This window comes from Scatophagus argus, chromosome 15, assembly GCF_020382885.2.
Source record: "Scatophagus argus isolate fScaArg1 chromosome 15, fScaArg1.pri, whole genome shotgun sequence".
In the NCBI taxonomy this organism is placed as follows: domain Eukaryota; kingdom Metazoa; phylum Chordata; class Actinopteri; family Scatophagidae; genus Scatophagus; species Scatophagus argus.
The window spans coordinates 3,558,355-3,574,645 of record NC_058507.1 but is presented as its reverse complement, the minus strand read 5'-3'; the positions used below and the strand labels follow the sequence as shown (position 1 = coordinate 3,574,645).

Sequence of the window (16,291 nt, the reverse complement as noted above, 5' to 3'; positions counted from 1 at the left end):
CTATAGGAAATGTTTGGCTTGTATGTTGATTTGGAGATGGTAATTTCACAGTGATACACTAAAATATAATCATGATAAAATGCTATAAACAAGACTATAGCCATGGCAATGTCCTCCTTAGCACATAGAGACATAAAGGTTTCTTTTCTTTTCAATATAAGTGGCAGACATTAATTAATTTGATTAAAAACATTGTCTGCTGTGGAAAATGGCCTGTTATCACAAACCAGCCCTGGTGTCGTTTTATTATTTTAAGTTTGAAATCCATCCCTGTCGTGATTTAATAAGCGTTTTTAATGGGAATACCCTTTGACATAACTAATATAACAAAGTTAATAAAAGTCATAGTAGAGCATGTTATTTTGAGTTTGTGAATGTGCGGCTTAATATTAATATGCCCAAAAAAGTATCCCAATTTAAGTTTATTCCCTTTAACAATTAAATGCTGATATTTCCTGACTAGTGTGTCACGCATGTTGTTTTTTTTCCTTCTTTCAGCAGGCTTGTAAACCAATCTGCCACCACATCCGTCCCGTCACTCAGCAGCTACCCGGACCGCCTTCCCGTCATAAAGCTTCACATAGAAGAGAGCTAACGGCAACGACCGAAACCAAAAGAAGAGGAGCTCCGTCGTCCGGCTTACTTCACCTGACTCACGCACTTATTCGGCCTCGAACGGGGAAACAAAGAATCCAACAGAAGACGCTGAAAGTACGGGGAAAGTGAGGGTTATCGAAGGGCAGTGTTAGGTCTGTCGTTCGGCGATAATAAGCTGGATAAGATCGCCAGCTAGCTTTGTTAAGAACTCAGCGGATACGTCGCTTTAGCACGCTAGCCAGTTAACTACGCTAGCTCGAGAAGAAAGGCCGTCGAGTTGACCCACCGTCTGTCATTTATCTGACAGGGAATCATCCTGGCACATCACGGTTGCCCCTCACTGCTCGGATCGGAACACCTTAAAATAAAAGAGAATAATACAGAGAGAGGATGGCTTTGAAAAGGATCAACAAGGTAAGATAACGTCGTTAGCGTTAGCTAACAGCATTTGTCCGCCGCGCTAGCCTCATATAATGTAACGGTCTGTGACACTGTATTCTGTGAAACATGTTCTGGAACTGTTAAATTTGTGTGTACAATAATTTAGTGTGTTAATGATCACGTGAACTTACGATAGTTTTTATTCTTGGCACCGGTTAGCACACACGGAGTCGGCTAAACGTTTGAACGGCAAACGCCATTTGGCTCGCCAGCTAACGTTAGCGAACGTTAGCAGTTTCGTTTAGAGGTTCGGTGTGTTTGTCGAAGTGGATTAAGGGTAAAGAAAGGAGGCCGCGTGAATTGCCCAACACTTCTTACCTTTACATAAACGCATACGTGTTACGATGCGGTGTGCTTACATTACTAAGAACTGATGTCGTGTGTCTTGGTAACAAGCGAGTCGATGAAACATTGTATAACAGCTTCGGTCCTCTGTTACCAGAACCCATGACTCATATCGCTCACTGAATCTGTGCTAGCAGTCAAAGCCGTGTTCGTGATACACTTCCTTGGTATGTGGAAGTATTTGTTCTGTGCACATCACAGGGTGTGTGCTGGCTCTCTAATGGAGGAAGTTGGCAGCTGTAGCGTAGAGAAACACCTAAAGAAGTCTCCACACCGCGGATTCATTGCTTCACTCTGCTGTTGACTAGAATGTTCTTCCAAGGAAATCCATAAAGTTATTTGTGAAATGGTGTGTGTCCTGAGGCCGGGGCGGGGCTGTGCCTTCCACCTTCCCCTAAAGTAGCTGTAGACCTAAAAATAACAGTAGAGGCAGCAGTGTATATATGCTTCGGGCTCATCTTGCTGTTAACTATGGAGACCATAACAAGGTGGCCCCCTGAGCTGCTGCAGAGTTGAACTTGAAGAGTGGCAGGAGATAACAACACCGGCAGGAGGGTGTTGTGAAATAAATGGAGCGCACAACCTCTCATGTGGCATCTCCCCTCCCCGGTCCCCATGTTGACATTTACACTCAGTCTGGCACATTGAGTTCAGATGGTGTCTCCTCATTGATTTGTCTCTGAAGATTACAGCAGTCTAATTGGTTATTGTTGTGAACTTATTTTTATTTGCAGGAGCTCAGTGACCTGGCTCGTGACCCTCCAGCACAATGCTCAGCTGGCCCAGTGGGTGATGACAGTAAGTGTCCCAGAGCTGGTCGAAAGTTTTTAAGGCTGCAACTAACAGATTATCTTCATTAACACTTAATCTGCCAGAACTCCCCCCACCCCCCCATAATTTCCCACATCTCAATATGTCTTGTTAGTCTGACCAATAGTCCAAAACCAAAATATGTCCTTTTTGCCATGATATATGACAATGATAGACATCAAATCACCATTCTGTATCATACTACCCATTGAAATGATTGTTTGGACATGGAGCAAACAGCTAATCAATTACATACAGAACTGAAACTGACTTTTGAATTATTTAAGAGTGGTTGACAGGCGAGTAAAACCAATACATGATGTGTATGATGATGAAAATGAGATATTTAAAGGCAAATTGTGTTTCAGTTTAGAGCCTGCTTCCAGCCATATCACATACCTGTGGCCTATCCTCATTTCTAAACATTTACTCTCTGTTCTCTGCAGTGTTTCACTGGCAAGCAACAATCATGGGACCTGTAAGTAGATACTTAAAAACATCCATAACATAACATAAAGTAACATAATTGTTGCTCCCTTTGTTTGTTAAAGCAGCACGATGTTCAAATTTGTCACAGAGGTTGTGCTCATGGCTGCTTTAAATGTGCTCTTGAGATAAGGGTAAAAATTTGACTTGATAATGGGGAGCTTTGGACAGGATGTTTTACATCATTCTCTTCTAAAATATGTAAATTTCATCCTTGCTTTTAGAGCGACAGTCCATATCAGGGAGGAGTGTTCTTCTTGACAATTCATTTTCCAACAGACTACCCCTTCAAACCACCCAAGGTAAGCTGATTGACACCTGAAACAAGGTGGTTTAGTTTTTTTTTTTTGTGTTGTGATAATTAAAGATGTGTTGTTTTTCACATATGAAGCCTTCCACTTGTGCAACAGACACAAGTCTCCCTTGCAGTATTAAAATAATGTCCAATGTCAGTGTCAGGAACTGGGGGCAAACACTGTATTTGAAATCAGAAATTCCGATTTTGTATGTGGTGTTTTTCTAGAAGTTATACAGGAACAACAGGGAAAAATTTCTTGTGCACTAAGCCAAGCCAAGCCCAGCCCAGCAGCTGAGCGTCATGAACACATTTTATCTGTTGACAGCCCTCATGAAGTAATACCGGTCAGTCCAGAAGTTGATAGTTACAAGTATCAAGCGTCACTGCCTCACCACGAGAAGTTTACGTTGCATAACCAGGACCTGGTGCATGACGCAGCTTTATTTCCCTTGTTCTCACTGTTTGTTTCTTTTTCTTTCCCCAGGTTGCATTCACAACAAGAATTTACCACCCAAATATTAACAGTAACGGCAGTATCTGTCTGGATATTCTCAGATCACAGTGGTCTCCTGCACTTACTATTTCTAAAGGTATTGATAACCTTCAGAAAAGCTGCTTTATTGCCCAGTAGGACTTCACATATCGTTAACATAATAAAACAAATAAAGATAAAAAGTTAATACTCAACAATTCAAGAAGCATAAAGAGAAAATTGACAACAAAATCTAAATAGAATATTATGAAAAATATGTACAATATGTTATTTAATTGAAAGAGCTGTGGAGTTTTGTGTAGAAATGTGCAAAGTATTCACAACAGACACAATGAGTTCTTGACCTTAAACTTGTCAGTTATTAGTGGATGCCAGGGTCCAGGTTCAATACAGATTACCGTAAGTTCTTGGTAGACTTTCAGATAGGATTCTAGATAGTGACATATCATTTTTAAAGTACTGTCCAATAGCCTGAATCTGTTGAATCTGATCTGTGCTCATAAAAGGATTTAAAAATGATCAGAAATGACATTTGAAATGTGTCCTGCTTTTGGCAGATATTCTTTAAAAATATGTTTCTGTTCTTTTGGACATTGCAAATAATTAATATTACTTTATTAATACAAATTTTGCTGTTAGGTGTTACCTGTTGTCGAGTTTCTCATTTACATGTTAATGACATGCACAGTTTTGGATTAGATATCCAAGTCGAGTATCATTAATGTAACAAAGTTAAGATGTGGAAAACCAATATTTTCATGTGCTCCTTTTAAAATTGTACAGAACAGTAGATTAATGTCTGTCTGTTTCTTGCAGTTCTTCTCTCCATTTGCTCACTGCTATGTGACCCAAACCCTGATGACCCGCTAGTGCCAGAGATCGCACGAATCTACAAAACAGATAGTCAGAGGTAAGTATATAATCCGTACATGCATGTATGAAACACTTCTCTAAACAATTCAAATTACTCATTGTCTCTTCCAGGGGAGAAAAACAGCCCTGTAGTACATCTTGTATGGTCTTGTATCCTTAACAGGCCCTCATCTAACTTTCAAAGACAGTTAATTTTCTCCTGAGAAATTTAGCATCACCTGAGACTAGTATGTAACCTAGTTTCGCTCTGTCAGGTACAATAAACTAGCTCAGGAGTGGACAACGAAGTATGCCATGCTTTAGGGTAAGGCCAGGAGGCAGTGCTGCATCTTGGCTAGTGTTATGGGATTGGTTGGTTGTGATGCTCTGGTCCCACTGGCATAACCAGAGGCTTGGATCTCTGTTACGAAGTGTACGGCTGCAGTGTGGGATGTGGCTGTGATTAATGCTAATCTCTGGCTGTCTGTACATGCAGAGTACCTGTTAGCCATCGGCAGCTCAGGTCTTAGGTTTGGCTTGCACCTTGATAAGCTGTAAATAAACAAGTCTAGTGTTTGTTCCCAATCATACAATGGTCTTTGACAGTTGAACACACATTAGTTGTAATCACAAGTCCTGCTACAGCCCATTCTTCTGTTGCATGAAAAGAGAATAAGCAGTAAGCTTTCACAGAGTATTTTCACATGTAATAGACTTCCAGAGAATCCGACATTTTCTACAACACCTTAATACAGATAACAAATTTTACATTATTGTTGACCATTTTTTATATTTCACTCAGTATGGCTGGGAAATCTATTTCAATATACTTGAAACTGGTGACAAATGGGCTGCCTTTACTTTTCACAGTTAATTGTTGTATGGAAATAGAGTTTTCTGCAGGGACCATTCTCAAAAGTGCTCTTTGTGATGGAGCTGAGGGCACATTAACATTTGGCTGCTAAAAATAAGTGTATTCACGAGTTGTCATGTCTGAACCCCAAACAATAAGCATAAAATGTGTTTGGTTTCTTATATGAAACGGCTGATGTTTGAGCAGATAGTGAACTTCCAGGTGTTTTTGTTTTTAAACTGCCATTTACAGCTGGCAGCTGCAACAGCATGCAATAAAAATGTGGTCTTTTAAAATATATATATACTTTATGTATTATTATTTTTATAATACTTTTTTAACAGTCATTTAAGGAAAGGCTGACACAAGGAGTTGGATCTTAACACTGACTGAACTGGACATTCTAATAAAACATGGAGCAAAAAATAAAGCAAATTTGTAAAAGGAGGAACTTTATTATTATTATTATTTTTAATCTATTTATTTATTTTTAAATACACTTTTTTACAATTGAGTCAAGACTGGATGTATTGCTACCCAGAACTTTAAATCTGGAGCTTTAGTTTCCAATAACTTGAAAATAGTTCCTGATGCTGTAGTCATACCCACCGTTAGATCTGCAGAATCTTTTGTGCATGTAATCATAACTACTAACTCCAGCATGAAAAGTTTATTTATTTTTTTTTTTTTTGTTCTTGCAAATAACCTAGTCTTAACTTGTCATTTTGGCAGCAAGAGATGACATGTGGAACAAGTATGGCACCGTCTCATGTTCAAGAAGTCAAGTGTGTACAAAGTGTCCAGGCTGCGTTAGGATGCTAACTCGGCTTGCAATGTGCTCAAGTGCATGTGCTCAAATAAGTCTTGAATAAAACGCGAGTGTGCAGCAACTTGTAGTTCTTAAGAGCGTCACAAACATACTCAGTGATGTGTGTGATGAGTTGACTTGAGGCGTCCTAAAATTATTTTTCCTTTATTTTTTCTCTTTGCAGATACACCAGAACAGCAAAAGAGTGGACAAGCAAATACGCAATGTGAAGACATCGTTTGGAAAGCTGGTGGAAAAAATTGTCCAAGCTAAAAATTCTGGGATTCTGTTTTTCTTCATATTTTCCCCCTCTCCAGAGCATTTGTTTTTTTCTCCTCCAGAGCATTTTACCTCCCTTCATTTTTCCACCTGCGCGCTCATAAGAAGATAGTGTTTTCTCTCTAGGACATGTGCCAGTTTCTGTAAAGTTTCTACTACCATTTTGTATGGAGCTAAAAAAAAAAAAAAAAAAGTTTCTGGACACTCAGTTTGAGCATGCATCAGTAAGAGTTTTTCAACCCGAAATTGGTGATGTTAGTCATGTACTCTGCACACACTTGGTAGAATGTGATGCGACTGGTTTCTGAACGTTAGATCAACACCACGATGATGATCCAGTCCTTTAACTGACTGGATTATGTGGCTTTGATATTTACTGGACTACTGGATTTCTCAGAGCACTTGAAGAGAAGCCTGTCTTTTGGCATACCCATACATTTTGAATTTCAAAAGTTTAAAATTGGCAAAGTTCTGCTGCATTTAATTTGAAAGCGGTTAAAAATCTGAAATGGGGAAACGCCTTCTCTTAAAGATTTGGAGAAACTGGTCTGTAGCTCCTGTATGTGACTCCTGGACTGGCGTGATGTCAGTATGTTCTTCTGATCATTAGTATAGGAATCTATTACCTGAGGAAAGAAGAGTATCTTATTCCACTATCAAAGTGTGTGTACAGAGAAGCACAGCAGTATATATCAATGTTATGGAAACAAAATATAAGAACTTCAGTGTTGTATTTTATGCATGTTAATAAAAGTAGGCTATTATATCTGATATGTTTCTGCAAATCAAGTGGATTGTAAGGCTGGAAGTTGGAAAATTTTGATTCCCCACAAAGGCTTTCTATTTCTTTTTGTTATTTAGAAGCCAGTAGATGAGCTATTAGTTTCATGCCCACTCGAACACTGTCTTCTTGTAGCCCTAAAATATTGATGCAAAGCTAATGGTTGATAATCAACTCGTGGCTCTGTTTGTTTTTACTTTTCCCTTCAATAAAGTTACTCGAACCATAACACAAATCTGCGGTGCTTTTTTGTTTTTCTTCTGAAGTGTGCGTTTTAAGTGTCGTCATAGTCACAGAAAATAACTGTGTTGGTCTTGTAGCGTTTAAAGGCCTGTTTCATCCTGCTGGGAGCTTCTTGTGCCTGTCAAACAAAGTGAAGCCTCATTTAGCAAAGTCTTGAATATTTTAGGAACGTTTTTATTGTACTTGTAGATAATTTAACTCCTGAGGGATTACGGCTGGTTTGTTTCTGTTAGAGAAACTGCTAATTAACCAAGTAGGCTTTTCACAACAGTATAATTTCAAAGTTTTCTGTTATAGGCAGTTTCACTACGTAAGAGTTTATTTTCCATTTTCCTGCAAGGGTCAATAACGTTTTATTTTAATATGTAATATTACACCATAATTTATTTGTTGATTATATTTTCTATTATTTAAATCTAAAGTAGCTTGTAACCATATAGTTATCAAATAAATGTATTGGAGTAAAATATTACAATATTTGCCTCTGAACTGTAGTAGACTAGAAGTATAAAGTAGCAAAAAATGGAAGTATTCAAGTAATGTAGTAGTACTTCAGCAGTGTACTCAGCTGTGCTTGAGTAAGTGCACTTCCTTCGACCTTTCCTTTTCCTGTTGACGCGTGTCCTGTCCCGCCTCGTGCGGCCGCTCTGATCAGCTGACTGTTACGCACAGGGTCACGTGACAAAACAAGGAAGCGCCGATCCGGTAAACATAGCAGGACGCAGACAGTACAGCGTTTTAGACAATAGTCCCATAATTTATCATGTCTGCAACGAACCAAATACCATGACACTGCGTGGAAACGTTTCTGTTCGTGTTCCCGCTGTTTTATTGTGTTTGTTTTCCGGAGTTTTGTCGGGGTTTTCCTCACGAGCCGAACGGGAACAAACTCTGTGTCTGAACGGTAAATGGAGTCTTTCAAACGCTAACGGTTCTCTGTCGCTGCCTGCAGAGGTGCCAGGTTGTGTTCACTCAGCTCTCCAGCAACAGGGATACATCCGGGTAAGTAAACTAATGAATTTACACGAGGACACACTTACGCCTCAGTGTTCCCTACATGTCTTCCGTTTGTTTTCCTTCATGTGGTTGTTACAGTAGTCATCTCTTTTGGCGGTAAGTACGCTTGAGTAAATCCAATAATACAACATAATGTCTATACAAAGGCCATTCTGCTGTCTAGTGAGTACTTTTGATCCTTTTAAGTACTTTTTTCCCGTAATACTTCACTTACAAGTGTGAACTGAGGACGGTGTTGCAGTATTTTAAGGTTGTGGTACAATACGTAACATGTTCCTTGCACCATTTTTATGCAAGTTAAACATTGACCACATTGCTGTGGTACTTTATGTAAGCAGTTTAAATCTGCAGACTTTGCCATCAGGCAACACTTTGTTCTGTCTGTGAAATCATGTGCTAATATACAGATTAATTAAAGAAGGCAAGACGCATTGCCACAGACCCCACCCACCCGGGCAACAAACTGTTTGTACCGCTTCCATCAGGAAAGCGGTACAGGAACATTAAAACCAGCACCAACAGACTCAGGGACAGCTTCTTCCCCAGAGCTGTTAAAGCAATAACCCCCCTACAGTGAAACACTCATACACATAGTCTGGCACTAGTGCACTTTGTTTTATCTACCTCACTCTGTATTCTGCATTTTGTACTTTGTATTTTATATTTTTATATTTTCTTCTAAGGTGTGCAATTTTTTATTTTCCTATTTATAAGTGTGTTTTGAAGCTGAGAATCTGCACAAAATTTCGTTATGCTTGCATAATGACAATAAAGACTCTTGAATCTTGAATCTTGAATCTTGAATTGATTAATTACAGAAAAGTAATTCCTGCCAGCTGAATCCTGTTTGGGCTTTTCTTTCAGGATCCGTATTTCAGGTTCAATGATGTGTCTTATCGTTGGATTGTCTTTGACAACTGGACGTACACGACCACATTTCTGGGCTCCCCCCATCTGAGGTCAGTGTTGTGATTTATATTGTGTTTTGGAGGATGATCTGATCGTGACACGGCTGCGTGTTGTTAACAGGGCCAGACAGAAGGTGCAGCTCGTGTTTGACGGTGTCGACACTGTAGCTTCCATCCAGCTCAATGGATTCGATGTCGGGAAGACGGACAACATGTTTCGTAGATATGTATGTTCACTGGAAAAGGAGCAGATGCACTGTACACATTTTCTTCTACGTGAGTGCAACATTTGTTTTCTTTCTGTGAAATCCCATCTGTTTTGGTGTGCAGGTCTTCCCAGTCAGAAACGTGCTGAAGGACGGGGAGAACGTGCTGAAAGTCAGCCTGTCCTCTCCGGTTCTTTACGCGTCTGAGCGGAGGAAGGCTCACCCTGCCTACCGAGTCCCTCCTGAATGTCCTCCAGATGTCCAGAAGGGGGAGTGTCATGTCAATTTCATCAGAAAAGTAAGAGCGTCCTTCCACAGTTTCTTCCTCCTTCCTCTCAGCTCCCAGCCTTTAAAAACTACCGAGGGGACACGAGTGATCAGACTGGATTGAGTTTAAAAATCTGTCTTTTCCAGAACTGGAAAAGCAGGGAAAATGTTGGTTTTGGTGTGAAGAAATGTGGAAGATCATCTGATTTGAAAGATGAATTTATGATGAATGTGGAGACATTGCACATCTAAAATTCATTCTTTCTGTTTTTGGGAAGGAGCAAAGCTCTTTCAGTTGGGACTGGGGGCCTTCGTTTCCCACGATGGGACTGTGGAAGGCAGTCCGACTGGAGGCGTTTGATGTCCTGCAGCTCGTTCACGTTTCCTATGTTCCTCTATTCAGTAAGTCCCACCTAATCTTTTCAATCACCATCTTATGTTGGGTAAACCTGCACAATGTAAAGAATACTGTGAACAGGAGTGTTTAAACTGCCTTTTAAGAATGTGTTTCGTTATACCGTCAGTTAAACTGGACATTATGGCCGCCATTAAAGTGCACTAATTTCAGCTGGGTGTAGCTAATATGTTCTTTTAAATCTTCTCTGTGTCTGTCTTTTGATTAAGCGTCAATATAATCTGTGTTTCTAGATTTCAGTACCTCTCAGTGGAGAGTCCAGGTTGAGCTTCTTCTTGATGTCGTTCAGACAACAAATGGCCAAATCACGCTCTCCATACCTGAGCTGGACTCAGAGCAAACCTTCCAGGCTCAGTTTCTTCCAGGAAAGGCCAAGAACAGCTTCACCTTACACATCAACACGGTATTCCATAGGCCAGTCAAAAATGACACAGCAAAGGAATTTATTAAAGTTAGAAAAAGGCCTCTCTGTTAAAATGTAGGTTATCTTAAGAAGTACGTGTGTTGTGACGGCATCGACTCTGCTTGACCCTTTTTTTTCACGTTTTTCCAGAATAAAAGAGTGAAGCTGTGGTGGCCCAACGGACACGGTGACCAACCTTTTTACCATCTCACTGTCAGAGGATTTCAGGACGGGTTTTTAATCCTGAATGCAGAATCTAAGGTCAGAGTTCGGTGCCTCTCAACACTTACACCCTCCTCACGTTTTATTTAGACATTTAGCTGATGGGCAATTGTCGGGTTTCAAGGATTCAAGAGCTTTATTGTCATTTCACACATGTAGAAACATGAGGTGGAACAAAATTAGTTTCCCTGGTCCTGGTATAAGCCCAATAACCTACAAATACCTAATGCTATAAATATAAAAACAACCAGAATAAAAAGATATAATCAGTGACTAAAAATCTCAAGTTTGCAGCTGATATCGAAATCCCAAGTCCACCTCTTCACTCTGCAACATGACAGATAATATGAGTAAGATGGTTTCTCAATCCCAGCTGCTTAGTTTGACATCAAACAGGAGGGTATGTTATGCTCGTTATGCTTTGGAAGTAATGATTAATTATTGATTATATGGCACAAATTGTTACACAGGAGAACAACAATGTCTAGATGTCTTAGCAGTGTGAATCACAGGGTGGAGCTTCAGCAGTGAAGCAGAGAGGAGTGACATTTAAACCCAACAGGATTCATTTGTTTCATGAATCTCAAGGTTGCACATGACAGATAAAAACACCTGAAGATAACAAAGTTGACTTTTGGTCCTGAAGTTGAATCCATGGAGGTTGGTGTGTGTTTTTTGCTAGTTTTGGTGTTTAACCGTTCTGATGAAAACGTCTCCTGCAGGTGTATTTTCGCACAGCAGAACTTGTCCAGGAGCCAATTTCTGGGTCTTTAGGACTGAGCTTTTATTTCCGCATCAATGGGAAACCAGTTTTCCTCAAAGGCTCCAACTGGATCCCAGCCCACTCCTTCCAGGACCAGGTCACCCCTGCTGTGTGAGTTTAGATGGAAAGCTTCAGCCTAAAGTGTTTCAGCTGAGGGCTGCACGATGAGGAGAATACTGATCACGATGATGGTGATGATATTGTAGGAGAAGCTATTGCCTCCTTTTTTCTCTTTGTGTAGCTTTCTTCTGACTTGGATTCACAGGACAGGCTTGTTCCAGCTGCTGAGTTTGAATATGTTAACCCTGAAGCTCTCTGCTCTCTGCTTGGCCTGCAGCTTAAGGAACTTGTTGCAGTCGGTGGTGGATGTGAACATGAACGTCCTCAGAGTCTGGGGAGGAGGAGTGTATGAACAGGATCTCTTCTACAGCATCTGTGATGAGATGGGGATCATGGTAACTGCTGTCACTGTCACAATGTAGCCAAACCTCTTTATGAGACGTAACATCTTCTTTAATCTTTGTACTGAGTTACAGGTGCCCTTCAGCAGCACTTCAACAAAAATAAACCCTAAAATCATTAAGCCACATTTACTTTTGGACATTAGATGGGAAACAGAGACCATCATTAGCGTGAGGAGAAATCAAAAGCGTGTTGAGGGACCTTTAGAGGGACAGAAGACTGAGAACCTTTTTACATCAGGAAGTACAGGAGGAGCAGTTTAACACATAAAGAGATTTCAGATCTTCTCATTCATTTATTGATGGTAAATGTGTTCAAACACATCTTTGGCAAAATGATAATTCATTTATTATTTTTGTTTTTAGCACAGGCATGTCATTATGAAGCAAATGTTGATTCTGCAGTGTGATGAATATAAAATAACGACACCAGCAGCGTTAAGATTTGCTCCTTATAAACCTTCTGTCTGTCACCGGGAAGAAAAATGTCCCGAAGAATATCTTCCCTCAAACCATCACTGAAGAAATGCAGGACCATCTGAGGACAGATTTCAATGTGATTTCTGTTTGTGTAAATCCGCTGGGGCTCATGAACAACAATGTGCGTCTTTTAGGTTTGGCAGGACTTCATGTTTGCCTGTGCTATGTATCCCACCGAGGACGACTTCATACAGACGGTCAGAGAGGAGGTCATCCAACAGGTGAGCGCCGTATTTATTTAGTTTGATTTAATCTTATTCTGTTCATTGGTTCATATCTGGACGCTGTCCAAAACCACATGGAAAAAATTAGAAAAGCTTCACATTCAGTGTTTTTATCAGAAAATCAAAGCACATATTTAGATGGAAAATTAACCAAACCAAAACATAACTTTTTACTTTCATCCTATCATGGCGTCAGCTGTGCTTTTAAAACGTTTTCCAAAAGTTGTTTTTCCTGATCCTGACATTAAATGTATTCAGTTTCATCTTGTGTTTACTCGTCAGGTTCAGCGTCTTAAGTCTCATCCTTCCATAATAATCTGGAGTGGAAACAACGAAAATGAAGCTGCTCTGGCGACCGACTGGTTCAACATCCCAGATTCCCAGAGGCCGACATACCTGAGAGACTACGTGAAGCTGTATGTGAGCAACATCAGGGCAATAGTGCAAGAGGTGAGAGTCAAATCAAATCTCATGTTTGGTTACGGTTACAGATTACCTGATGGAAGGTGTCTCATGCAGTGTGATGATTTATTGTCCGCCCTTCAGGAGGACCAGAGTCGGCCTTTCCTCGTCTCCAGCCCGACGAATGGGGCTGAGTCAGAGCAGGAGGGCTGGGTGGCGGCGAACCCTTACGACCCCCTCTACGGGGACACGCATTTCTACAGCTACACGCCGGACTGCTGGGATTGGCGGAATTTCCCCCGAGCGCGTTTCGTCTCCGAGTTCGGCTTCCAGTCCTGGCCTTCCTTTTCCACTCTGCAGCCGGTGACTGAACAAACCAAGCAATCGTGTTTTGTTTTTCTCACCGACTTTAACAGAATATTTAAAATGTATTATAAAAATGCGATATGTCCTCTAAAATATTAACTGGAGAGAGAAGTTTTCTTTTCCCTGTTTTTTTTTTTATTTTCTAAAACTGCTTTCAATTAAGAGCCAAGGATACACTGAATATTTCTGCTACTAATGTTTATAACGATAATAATTGTTGATTTGACATCAATTCCTAAAACACCAGAAGAGGTAAAAAACAAAACAAAACAGATAAATAAGTGAAGGTGAAATGTGTAAGTTTTGAATTGAAAATTAAAGATAGTTAATAATTACAAAACAGAACTTAAGAGGCAGATCACATCAACGCAGCTCCGCAGAAGCCTGCAGTTTTATCGTTATTTCAGGTGGCGTAAAGCGTTCGTCTGTTTTGTGACGCTTCAGGTTTCCATAAAAGAAGACTGGAGCTACGACAGTCAGTTCGCTTCCCATCGTCAGCACCACGAGAACGGGAACCAGCAGATGTTACTGCAGGCTGCTTGGCACTTCAACCTGCCAAACTCCACTGATCCCCTGAAGAGATTTACAGATACAGTCTACATTACTCAGGTAAAACACACACACACACACTTCAAATCTGACACGTTTAAAGCCATCTGTAACACTGGGTTCATTTTCCCCTGAGTGTAACGGTATCCAACACTCTGCTGAATGCCGTCGTGTTTCCCGTGCAGGTCATGCAGGCTCAGTGCGTGAAGGCTCAGACCGAGTTTTACCGCCGAAGTCAGAGTGAGATCTTTGAGGGCAAAGGTCGCACTATGGGCGCTCTCTACTGGCAGCTCAATGCTATCTGGCAGGCGCCTTCCTGGTCATCGATCGGTGAGTGAACAATGCCCATTCAGCGGACACGTTTGATCTTGATGAACTTGTTTGTATTTTGGACTCCTGCACTCTGCACCTTTTGCCGTATGAGAACATGAAGACATATTTAAGGTGTTGTTGCCGTGTAATGAATGTACTTATCATTACTTGAGGTTGGAGATCATTTACCGTTTCCTTGTGTGTGTGTGCAGAGTTTGGCGGGAAGTGGAAAATGCTGCATTATTTCGCACAGGACTTCTTTGCCGCCGTCCTGCCTGTCGGCTTCGAGGATGACGACACGCTCTTCATCTACGCCGTCTCAGACCTGAGCCAGGACCTGAAGCTCAGGGCAGTGGTGTGTTTTCAGTGCTAAACTGTGTCTTTACATCACAATCGCTTTACAGACATTTTTGTCCAAAACGCCTTACAGAAAGTGCATTCAGATAACAAAGGAACAACAGCCGGATGCAAACTGAGATAGTTAGTGCATGTGCTTACAGTGTCTGCTAATAAAAGTCAAACCAACAAAACCAGAAAAATGAGATAAATAAAAATAAAAAGAGGTTTGCAAAGCAGGCATTTCATTAACTATTTGCCTGCATCATTTGCAGTATGATGAGTTTCATGTTTTTGTTCTCATGTCCTCACTGTGTAGTTCCTGTTTACTTCACTTTGCATGTTGTCCTTTACCATTAGAGCTTGACTGGTGTGGTTTTTGATGAGAAGCTCTGTGTATCTGTAGTCTCTTTTAGTGAGGAATTTTCTCATTAATTTGGCAAACTAAGACACCTTATCTTCATTCTCTATCATAGGACTCCAATAACACACGATGTATCACTCAGCCCTGCATTATCACACACTTGGAGATAAAAATGGAAACACTTCCAAAGTGGTTTGTAGATCATTTGAATCCTAAAAACACGTTTGGACTTTTGCCCATCAGGTGACCGTGTACTCGTGGACTGATCTGGATCCAGTGTGTACACTGAAGTCAGACCTGCTCCTGGTCCCCGGGGGCAGCGCCGCAGCCATTTTTAAACAGTCAGTCTCCGGCCTGCTGGCGGGATGTGGACGCTGCACCCGCCTCACCTGCATTCTCACGTTTCACCTGGAGGACAGCAGCAGCAGCCAGCAGGGCCCCACCAACCACCACTTCCCCTGCTCGCCCAAAGACGCTCAGGGACTCCGGACAGCCAACATCACAGTAAGACACCTTGTGAAACAGATGCTCAGCTGCTGACATTCATTCACACACAATGCAAGGAGGCAGTGATGGAACAGACCATTAATCTACAGTGTGTTTCCCTGCAGGCCAAAGTGCAGGAGGATAAGACGGGATACGCCATCACCCTCCGCTCTGCTTCCGTGGCTCCTTTCGTGTGGCTCGATGTGGGCAACATCCCTGGACGCTTCAGCTCCAACGGCTTCCTGATGGTCTCAAGAAACAGGACGGTCAGTTTTAACGCGTGGCGACCCACCAGCGTTGCAGAGCTCTCCACATCCCTCACCATCACTTCTTTAGTGGACGTATACTGACCTGAGACCAGCCGGCCAGGAGAGGCAATAGACTCTGCCTCCATGACACTGACACTGTGGCTTTGGTTTGATTTGAGTCACGTTGTTTGGACCGAAGCTGATGAAGCTCAATGTTTGAACTTGTTTTCTTGCCAAACAGTCACAGCAGAAAAGTCGTGGAGGAGGACCCGCTTCCTGTGTAGATAGAAAAAAGACCCGATTTAAGGCAAAAACACGACAGAACACAACACTCCTTAGCTTCAGGAGATTGTACACAAATTACGAATATTATATGCAATTTCTGCCAAGAAATCCATCCAAACCCTACACACTGAATCTCTGCGTAATAAATAAAAAAACATCAAGGTGGTTTTTATTTATTGTTAATTCACTGTCAAATATGAACCCTGCATGCTGCTGTGTAGAGACGTGCAGACATGTCCACCCTCTTCCTGTAGGACTGTTAAAAGCAATCACACATTCAGTATTTCATTC

At 41.2% G+C, this 16,291-nt stretch overlaps 2 protein-coding genes across 4 annotated transcripts; both read left to right on the top strand.

Annotated features, from left to right (window-relative positions):
* Positions 1-568: 568 nt before the first annotated feature.
* Positions 569-7,278, top strand: LOC124072413 (ubiquitin-conjugating enzyme E2 D3-like). 2 transcript variants are annotated; one of them, XM_046413827.1, is made up of 8 exons: positions 569-711; positions 905-1,011; positions 2,118-2,181; positions 2,640-2,671; positions 2,904-2,981; positions 3,462-3,567; positions 4,287-4,380; positions 4,598-6,236. In XM_046413827.1, the coding sequence occupies exons 2-8, from the start codon at positions 988-990 to the stop codon at positions 4,644-4,646; spliced, it is 447 nt and encodes a 148-aa protein (XP_046269783.1). In that variant the 5' UTR covers positions 569-711; positions 905-987; the 3' UTR covers positions 4,647-6,236. The 2 variants fall into 2 exon arrangements, with proteins under 2 accessions (XP_046269783.1, XP_046269784.1); XM_046413828.1 differs by having other exon boundaries at positions 582-1,011; positions 6,168-7,278.
* A 669-nt stretch (positions 7,279-7,947) lies between these two features.
* Positions 7,948-16,172, top strand: manba (mannosidase, beta A, lysosomal). Of its 2 annotated transcripts, none has more exons than XM_046413116.1 (17): positions 7,948-8,288; positions 9,168-9,262; positions 9,333-9,438; positions 9,542-9,715; positions 9,963-10,086; positions 10,333-10,502; positions 10,653-10,763; positions 11,447-11,598; positions 11,825-11,942; positions 12,563-12,649; positions 12,935-13,102; positions 13,199-13,417; positions 13,865-14,029; positions 14,155-14,299; positions 14,494-14,636; positions 15,225-15,485; positions 15,593-16,172. In XM_046413116.1, the coding sequence occupies exons 1-17, from the start codon at positions 8,073-8,075 to the stop codon at positions 15,815-15,817; spliced, it is 2,679 nt and encodes an 892-aa protein (XP_046269072.1). In that variant the 5' UTR covers positions 7,948-8,072; the 3' UTR covers positions 15,818-16,172. The 2 variants fall into 2 exon arrangements, with proteins under 2 accessions (XP_046269072.1, XP_046269073.1); XM_046413117.1 differs by lacking the exon at positions 7,948-8,288 and adding an exon at positions 8,320-8,399.
* The last annotated feature ends 119 nt before the right edge of the window (positions 16,173-16,291 follow it).